The sequence below is a fragment of the Pterocles gutturalis genome, unplaced genomic scaffold (genome assembly GCF_000699245.1).
Source record: "Pterocles gutturalis isolate BGI_N339 unplaced genomic scaffold, ASM69924v1 scaffold38248, whole genome shotgun sequence".
In the NCBI taxonomy this organism is placed as follows: domain Eukaryota; kingdom Metazoa; phylum Chordata; class Aves; order Pterocliformes; family Pteroclidae; genus Pterocles; species Pterocles gutturalis.
The window spans coordinates 7,340-16,523 of NW_010121775.1; the positions used below are offsets into that span (position 1 = coordinate 7,340).

The 9,184-nt window shown below is 43.3% G+C and overlaps 1 protein-coding gene across 1 annotated transcript in view; it reads left to right on the forward strand.

The window, feature by feature from the left end:
- Nucleotides 1–8,387, forward strand: part of PRPF6 (pre-mRNA processing factor 6) — a gene marked incomplete at both ends in the record, with an annotated part of 15,101 nt that extends 6,714 nt beyond the window's left edge. The window contains 7 exons of the mRNA XM_010077352.1: nt 978–1,096; nt 1,759–1,977; nt 3,596–3,718; nt 4,547–4,668; nt 5,788–5,926; nt 6,918–7,037; nt 8,211–8,387. Coding sequence (XP_010075654.1) covers nt 978–1,096; nt 1,759–1,977; nt 3,596–3,718; nt 4,547–4,668; nt 5,788–5,926; nt 6,918–7,037; nt 8,211–8,387 — 1,019 coding nt within the window. The remainder of the gene's footprint in view (nt 1–977; nt 1,097–1,758; nt 1,978–3,595; nt 3,719–4,546; nt 4,669–5,787; nt 5,927–6,917; nt 7,038–8,210) is intronic.
- Between the last annotated feature and the right edge of the window lie 797 nt (nt 8,388–9,184).

Genomic DNA, 9,184 nt, shown 5'->3' on the forward strand with positions numbered 1-9,184 from the left:
TTAAAGGAACAGCCTTGCCTAGCAGCCCAGCTAGATTCAGAGTGGCTCTAGATGCCTCTTCCTGCCCGTTTCTGTGGTCCTGCAGTCACGCTTGCTTTATTGAAGAAGGATGTGCTCAGTCCTCTGTTCCTGCAGCACGTTTGTGTGCAATCACCGTGGAAGCAGTGAAACTAATACTGCAGTGCAGCTGATATGAGTGATCTGTGGTGTAAGTTGTAGCGAGGAATGGCTAAAAAAATCCCTTTAGTTTCTCACAGGGCAAGGTTACAAAGAGACAGGCTGAGAGAAGTTGTCGGTTAGACTTTAATGTTTCAGACAGCACATCTGGGACAGTGCGGGGAATGCTGTTTCCACCAACAGCAGCTCGCTCTTGGACCAGATTAAGGAAGCCTCACTCTTAGTTTAGATGGAGCTGATATTAGATTGCTGAAGGAAATGTTTTGGCTGCAGTAGCTGAGGGTGCTAGCGTGAGCGATACCTTTAAGCTTTTTTGCATCCTCCTGTTTTGTTTCTGTATAGTGGGCTGATAACTTTTCAAGAAGCTGAACTGGGATCCATTAAGCTGTCAGGAGATGCCTACAGGAAACTAAATTGTTAAGGGATGATTTTAACATCTAAGGAACAAGGTTGTGTTATTAGCTGGTATTGAAGATGCACCTTTTTTATAAAGGGAGACCCAGCACGGTTAGGCTCCCCGATCACTGGAGGCTCTGTTCAGCTGGGTGTTTTGCTGAAGACCAATTCCAGCTTGTACAGGGAAAAGCCCTTGGCTCCTCAAAACCTGTTTCCAATTATTTTCTGATTTTAAGTTCTCATTACTGAAGCAAGAGCTAATAGAAGTACAGTTCCCTCCCTTCTCTCTTTAAGGAAATTTCATCTGTAATAGGACAGAGCACTTAATGTATCATATTTGAAAAATATAGTTCTCTTTGGTAAACTACTCTGTCATGATGGACATAATTGTTTTGCCTCTCCAGCACTTGAGCATGTTCCAAATTCGGTGCGTTTGTGGAAGGCAGCCGTGGAGTTAGAAGAACCTGAGGATGCCAGGATCATGCTGAGTCGGGCTGTGGAGTGCTGTCCGACTAGCGTTGAAGTAAGTTTAAAAAAAAAAAAGTAAAATAAAGCATTCCCCCACACACCACTTTAGGTTGCTGGCAGCAGAAGTTTGAAAATAAAAGGCAGAGTGAGCACAGTATGAGTTTTCTACCATGCGCTTCATGCCACAATGAGAAGGATACGATGAGTAGTGGACTGTGCTTTTTTTCTCCAGAGTTAATTGTCTGGTGGTCATTATCTGCCTCATTTTCCTGTGTAATTGTTACGTTAGTTATGGCAGCATACTGCTGTGCCTGCTGTAGCCAATTAGCTGTGTTCGCGTTCGTGTTTAGTGCCTTGAGAGCTGTGAAAACGAGCATACACACAGCCTGGGGAATCTGAAACACTGCTGCTCATTTCTGAGACACTGAACCAGAGCGTTATATTCAGCTGGTTAAAAAGGGATGTGGACAGAAAATTTGAATGCAGCAGCCCAGCAAACAGAGATGAGATCTTGAGGTGATTAGGATTGAGTTTCAAGGACAGTAGTAGACTCTCTTTCTCCGTTGGTATTCTGCAGCTTGCTTGTACTACTTGAGGACAATTGCCAACTAGTAGCAAACAGCATAAAGCTGCTTATCTCTTTGGGCCGACACTGCCGTACGGCGGCATTGTCATCTCCTTGTTCTCATCTAAAATACATCTTTTGTTGCTCTGCAGCTGTGGCTTGCGCTGGCAAGGCTGGAGACATATGAGAATGCTCGTAAAGTCCTTAACAAAGCCCGTGAGAATATTCCGACGGATCGTCACATCTGGATTACTGCTGCCAAACTGGAGGAAGCCAATGGAAACACCCAGATGGTGGAGAAAATCATCGACAGAGCCATCACATCGCTTAGGGCTAACGGGGTGGAGATCAACAGAGAGCAATGGATACAGGTATTTGCTTGGTCGTGGTTAGAAACCCAGATGAACTTTTCAGGTTCTGTTTTGAAGGCCATTGATGCAAGGCATTGTAGGATAGAGTAATTTTGCAGAAAACTTATCAGTGGAGATCCCCAAAAAGGACAAGAGGTGACAATAAAAAGCTGAGGAGAGCCAAGGCCATAGTTAGGTGACACACTGGGGTAACATTGCGTGTGTTGAGCTGAGGAATGTCTGATTTACTTCTGTCTTGGAAGATAACCAGCTTCAAGTTGAAGCACGTGTGTTGCCTTAAGTAGACAGAGGCTTTAAGCCTCCAGTGGAAGATTTATGTATTTTTTGCATATGTCCCTTTTGGCTTAAAAGGTATTTGTTTGCCAAAGAAGTCGTTGTCAGACAGTGTTGTAAGAAGTCAATACAAATATTGCATATGCAGCTGGCAGGAAATATTCTGTTAGTTCTTTATTGGCGTGTAGTCCTGAGGCTGTGCAAAATAGTCCCAGCTGACATGTGGAACTGTCTTGCACAGTGACGTTTACAAAAAGCAACCTCTGCGGAGGTTAATCCCAGCTCATCGTGTTTTTGATGTTCTAGACTAGAAAAGTAGCAAAACTTGTAGGGGTTTGCAGTGTTTTGGTCACACTTGAAAGCTGTGGTGCTTGAGTCTCCTGAGTTAGTGGGACATTTCAAAGACTGTTGCCATGTAAATGGTTTGGTGTTCAGGTCAAAAGAACCTCTTTCCTCCTGAATGTGTACTGTGCTTTATTTAAGCATAATCTTTAAACCAGTTTACTACTAAAGGGAGTCAAGGCAGTGAAATGTCCTTGACACACGGCTTAAGAGTATTGATAATGAGCGAAGTATTTAATATTAAACGAGTATCCTTGTTAACATCTAAAAGAATTATAACTTTCCTTGCAGCAGTAAAACAATTAAAGGTTAATTTCAACTTCTGTTTAAAAAAAACAGCACTACCTCTGCATCATTGTCTTCTCGAGTTCCTTTTCAGTACCAGAACTGTTCCATTTCTGTTATCTGATCAGAGGTCTTTTTAACAAGTTTAAGCAAGACATGCTTGGCTTTCTGAAAGCTTTGTGTGTCAGAAAACTCCACTTTTCCATATATGCTCTGGTGAGAGAGCCTTTGCACCTTTAACTTCACGCTGGTTGAGGGTGTATTCATTTAAATTCAGTTACTGCTTAGCCCTTATTGAGACTTAAGAATCACCTCAAAGCTGAAATAAGGTCAGGAGTTTGATGTTACAGTTCTCAAATTCTTGCATTTTTTTATTGACCGGGTCCCTACTTGGCCCAGCCCAGGGCAGTGGAGCTGTAAGAGGAGGTGTTTTGGGCTGGAAAGGTCACACATTGTCACACTTTTTCCTTTTCAGTGGATGCAGCTGATGTGCTCTGTTTCTTAACCAACTTCTGATTGATTCTGTGTACAACTGTAGCACCTTCCTTGTGGGTGCAGGCTCACTCGTTAGTGTCGAGATATCATTGAGCAGTAAGATATTTTTAATGTGACGGTCACCCACAATGTCTCTGTGTTTGTGCGTGAGGAATTGCTGTTGCAGAATCTAACTTCTTGTGCTGAGTTCTCAAGATGAGCAGGGCTTTGCTCTTGTTTCTAGGATGCTGAGGAATGCGATAAAGCTGGAAGCGTGGCCACGTGCCAGGCGATCATGCGAGCTGTGATTGGGATTGGGATTGAGGAAGAAGATCGGAAACACACCTGGATGGAAGATGCAGACAGTGTACGTCCAGCTGTGATGATGGTGTTTGGGTTTTTTTAGTTATTATATTTTAATTGAAGGAAATGGAACTTGACCCTGGGAAATGACATTTTTTTATCGGTGGACATGGATGTGATTCCCACACCACCTGCCTGCGTTTGAACAGTCTGCCTCCCAGGAGGTGATTGTATTGTAGAGCTTTTTGCAGATTTGACTTTTTACTAAGCAAAAAGTTGGTGTTGTGATTGTTTGCTGGTTTTGGTGTGGTTTTGTGTGTGTGTGTGTAACATCAACAGAGATTGAGGGTCTGGCTAAAGGAACTGGGAGTTGAGTTTCGAGGCATAAACATTGCACCTTAAGAGTTAACATAAGACTGGACAGGGGAGCGAGTAAAAGTTTTACCAGGCTTTCTTTGCTTTAGGGGAGTAGTTTGAATATGCACTAAAAACTAAATCATATTTCATCATGAGAAATGTCCACTTCACTGGCCTTGAATTGGGCTCACGGCAGTAGGGGGCCATATGCTGTGGTGCTTACAGTTTCACCTGTAAAAAATGAAATGAAGTGCAAACATGAGAGCCTTTACAGCGTCTTACAGATACTTCAAGCTGGCCTGTGTGTGTCAGTCCCCCTGAAAGTCCAGTGAGACTTGTGCTCTGACAGAGGGACGCTTGAAAATTTCTTGCCTGCTTCCTTCTAAAAAGCTGATAGTAACTGTTCTATTATATATAACGCCCCGATTCGTGTGTTAGTCAGTGTTCTGTGTTGAATTATGCATGTGTGATTCGTTCTTGCACTTGATTCCAATGCAACCCTGAACTGACTGAATTCTGATCTCTTTTTCCTTAGTGTGTTGCTCATAATGCTCTGGAGTGTGCCCGAGCAATCTATGCCTATGCCTTGCAAGTCTTCCCGAGCAAGAAGAGTGTGTGGCTGCGAGCAGCATACTTTGAGAAGAACCATGGAACGAGGTATGTGTGCTGCATGATCCTTGGGTGGAGGGTGATGGACTGGGGAAGGAGGAAAAGCTCCAGGATGATTCCTGAAGAGGTGTGTTGGACGTGCAGAGTTAGTTCAGCTGGTGGAAACTCGTGGCATTGTTTGCAGGTCTGACCTGCTCTGTTATTGTTGTGATCAGAACATCTTTGGTTTTTATGAAGTCATAAAAATTTTTTTTCGCAGTGGGGATAACTTGGTAAAAATAGCTGTGAACAGGCAAGGTAGGGACAGTTATCTTTGAGAAATAATTTCTAGAAAAAAATTGGAATAGAAGTCACCTAGAAATACGACATGCACTTCATTTAATTTTCATAGATAAACTACTTCATCACTGAAGTTGTCCGAACATCTCTGGCATTTTCTTATTAAACATACTGTGACTGTGCATCACATTCTGTACTGAGATTGGTGTTAGACTGTCACAGTTCAGGCCTCCTATTTTGAAGTCTATTCATAAAGCTTTGCACATTTGAAACTTTCTGCCCAAAGTTTATAATAATGCAAACTGTCTATGCAATAGACCACTTACGCACCTGGAATCCTTGTTAAAGCCAACAAGGCTGTTGCATGGAAGTGACTGCAGATGCTGAGATCTGCCTCATTTCAAACCTTTTGGGTTTGTTTTTTTTTTGTAACAAGTATGCTTTGCTTTTGATGTTGTTCTCCACTGTTTCCCAGTGGTGTCTGGCTTTTAAGCCCCTTGTTCTACCTGAAAGTATATTTTCCAGATGAGAAACAAAAAAATTCAATAAGATCAAGCCAGCTTCATCTAATAATTCTGAAAAACTTCCTGTCTCAGTTTCTACTAAGGTTTGTTAAGACGAACTGCTCTTTCCAAGACAAATGAGCTGTTTGTGTGCAGAGGCTATCAAACAAAGGTGTCTGAACAATGAGCCGATTGTGGAGTACTTATTCCAGAACCCTTGTGAAAAAAGACCCCACCCTTTCCTTCTTATGAAACAACTTCTCAAGGTTTACAACGTTGGACTTTGCAACAATATTTATAGCATTGAGTGATAGTGGAAACGGTGTGTGAGAGCTCGCCTTTGGCAGGATTTCGAGTGATTGTAACTTGCTCTTTCTTGTCTCAGAGAATCCTTGGAGGGTCTTTTGCAGAGAGCTGTTGCTCACTGTCCCAAAGCAGAAGTGCTCTGGCTCATGGGAGCCAAATCCAAGTGGCTGGCGGGAGATGTGCCAGCAGCCAGGAGCATTTTGGCGCTGGCTTTCCAGGTGGGTATGTTACACTTGAGTGGTGGTGTTGAGTCCAACTGGTGAAGAATACAGAGTAGGCTTTTTCTGTCAACACCCAATTCTTGTGCGTTTTGAAATGATGGGGGCTTCCGCTGTTCTTTGATTGTTTTATGTGGCAAAATGTTCTCCTGTAAAATAGCGGCAAGCGGGAAGCAAGAGTATGTTGCTACTCTTTTAGTAATCCCACACCAGGTTCTGAGCTCACAAACCATTAATTTTACTACCATGGCTCCCACCAGCCCCAGTCATGGATCAGAATCCCCTTGTCTTGGGTCACCTGTCTCCTCAGTAAAAAGGGTAGTGGTCTGCCCTAACTAACGAGGTTGCTGCGTTAGTTATGGCTTGGCCAAACCCACTGATCCACAACAAAATGAAGGGAATTGTCTGCTGGGTGCTGAAAGAAAGATGGGCAGGGCGGTACAGAACTAAAACTGGGAATGAGGCTAAAAAGCTAAGTGATAGGAAGAACAAATGACAGGTTCTGAGATGGAAGGTAAAAGGTATTGACTTCCTAAACTTGTTCTTGGTGCTTTTTGTTACCATCCTGTAGACTTCTTGACGTGGTTGCCACTGAAATGACTTTTATTGGAGGAGCTTTCACAGACCTCAGTTGGGAATTCAAGCTTCAGTTTTTTTGCTGAGGGATAATAAAATGAGGGTCTCATTGTGGCAGACCCTATGATCTTTTCAGTGTTTAAACTGGAAGTTCAGAAGATCAAGCATTAATGCTTTTCAACAATTGAGAAGCAGCCAGCTTCTAAACTGGCACACATCTTTGTGTTGCGCATCTGTTTTGGAGAATTTCTATAAACTTCAAAGGTCAAAGAAGATTGGGCGGAGCTTGAACTGAAAAAAAATCCTACTGTGGATTGACAAAGCTCTGATTTCAATTTTAATCTGGATCAAACGAAGGATTAAATCTGCTGTTGATTCACTGTATGCATTTGTCTGTCATTTTATGTTCTTGCAGGCCAACCCCAACAGCGAGGAGATCTGGCTGGCTGCCGTGAAGCTCGAGTCAGAAAACAATGAATATGAGAGAGCAAGGAGGCTGCTGGCAAAAGCTCGAAGCAGTGCCCCCACTGCAAGGGTGAGGATGTGTGAAGGGTGGACAGGCTGAGACCTCTCTTGGCCATGGGGGAGTTGGGGCGGAAGGAGGAGTTCCTTCGGTTCTGCAGCCTTCGTGATTGACCAGATGGCTCCCTGCCATCGCCTTTTGCAGGCATGTGGCCGCTTTGCCGCAGCGCTTCTCCAGCAAATTGCGACACAAAATCACGGCATGATGGGAAAAAAAGGCTAGGATCAAGTGAAGGGTTTCAGTTTTTTTACAAAAATGGCAAAAGTCAGGAAATTCCCAGTTTACAGCTGTTTGTATAATGTTCGTGTTGCATAAAAGCATGTCTTGGAAAAAGAGAGAAAATACTTTCACAGAAGACTCACGCTTGCTGTGCTAAAGACAGCTCTGGTTGAGCTTGCTGTTTAGAGTTACGCTCGTGTGTTTAGAGTTACTTCTGGTATGATAAACTTTGTTGGTTTTCAGCTGTTCATACAGAGCCATTTTAAATTGTTGAAGTAAAAGAAAAATGAGTTTGGTTCCCCCCACCCTCCCTCCGCATTTGTGTTTCATCCTAGATCTTTCACACTGTCCTCTTCCTCTTTTGTCAGCCAGGGAGCTTCTCCCCAGCTGGCAGCAGGGACTGAGGCTCTGGTCTTGGACTCGATGCCTCTCTTGCGAAGTCATTTGGGGGGGAATTTGGGAATGGGAGGACAGGGATCAAAGAGTAATGAAACAGCCTTTGGTCTGTAATGTTTTTCTTGCAGCTGTAACTTTGTGTGTAGCCCAAAAAAAAAGGCATTTGGGGACAGAAGAGCATATGTACCGGTTTGGAATTAGGTGAATAGATGGTCTTGGTGGCTTGGATCTAGGGAGATCAGATTGTGCTGATGAAGCAGGCTCCAATTTGTTAATTGGTTGTGCTCTTAAAGCTATGTTATTTGTACAAATACAGTACAAGTTTCAACTCTGGGCTGATAGGTGAGAGACAGGTTGATCATGCTGTTCCAACTCCTTTAATATTTGCATTTACCTTATTGTTATCCGTTCCTACTATTATTTAACCCTGGTATGTATTTTTTTTAAATTTTACTTCAAACTAGCTAATAATAACATTCTAATGAATGATGAAAGTGGGAACCCACCACAGTGACAGACTAATGGTTTCTTGGTGGTTGCTGGTGATAAACAGCTCTGGTTCCTTCTCAGGTCTTCATGAAGTCTGTGAAGTTAGAATGGGTGCTCGGGAACATTGCTGCAGCCCAGGAGCTTTGTGAGGAAGCCCTGAAGCACTATGAGGACTTCCCCAAACTATGGATGATGAAGGGACAAATTGAGGAACAAAAGGAGCTGGTAGAGAAAGCACGAGAGGCATATAATCAAGGGGTAAGATGGATGTTATTGCAAGTTTCCTTTGTGCTTCTGGTGTGGAGAGATGTCTGAGTGAAAATGGAGAGGGCTGTGTCCCAGACTAACCGAAGAGATGATTTCTGTTCTCTCTCTGATTCGTTAATACCATAACAAAACAAAAAAAAATTGTGAGCTTGAAATAAGCAGCAAGCATTTCTCTTACCAAGTATCCATGTGCAAAACTCACTTGCTTGCTTGAGAGAGGTTACTGTACGCTTGACTCCTCGCTAGTAGGAAAAAAATCATTGCATAATAATTCTCTAAGACCTGTAAAGACTAAAAGCAGAACTCTTAAAAGAAAAGCCTCCTAAGGAGCTTGTAGATACACACTGTAAAAGGAGGCGGCCTACAGAGCACTCCCGTCTCTTTTAAATGGTAATTGGTGTCCTTGTGCGGGAATACTTCTGGAACTCATCAGCCATGAAAGTAATAGGGAAGCAGGTTTCTGCCAGTGCCCGTTTCCTAATGACTTCCCAGGCTTCAGAGGCACACTGTCGCTGTGGATTGGTTATGTATAAAGGGCTCTCCATCTCCAGATGGAGCACAAATTGGAGATGTATTATTAATGGGGGTGTTCTTTCTCTTGCTGCTGGGGTAGCTCAGTCGTAGTTGGTGTGCCTGGCTGCTTTGGACATAGAGAAACTCAATTTCTGTACTGTTCCGTGCTGTAAGGCTAACTAGGGGAAATTTGAGTGACATGATCAACTTTGTTTCTCTTCTAAACTCTCCAGGAGGATGTAGGGAGGGTGCTGAGGGAGATGGCGGACGTCATT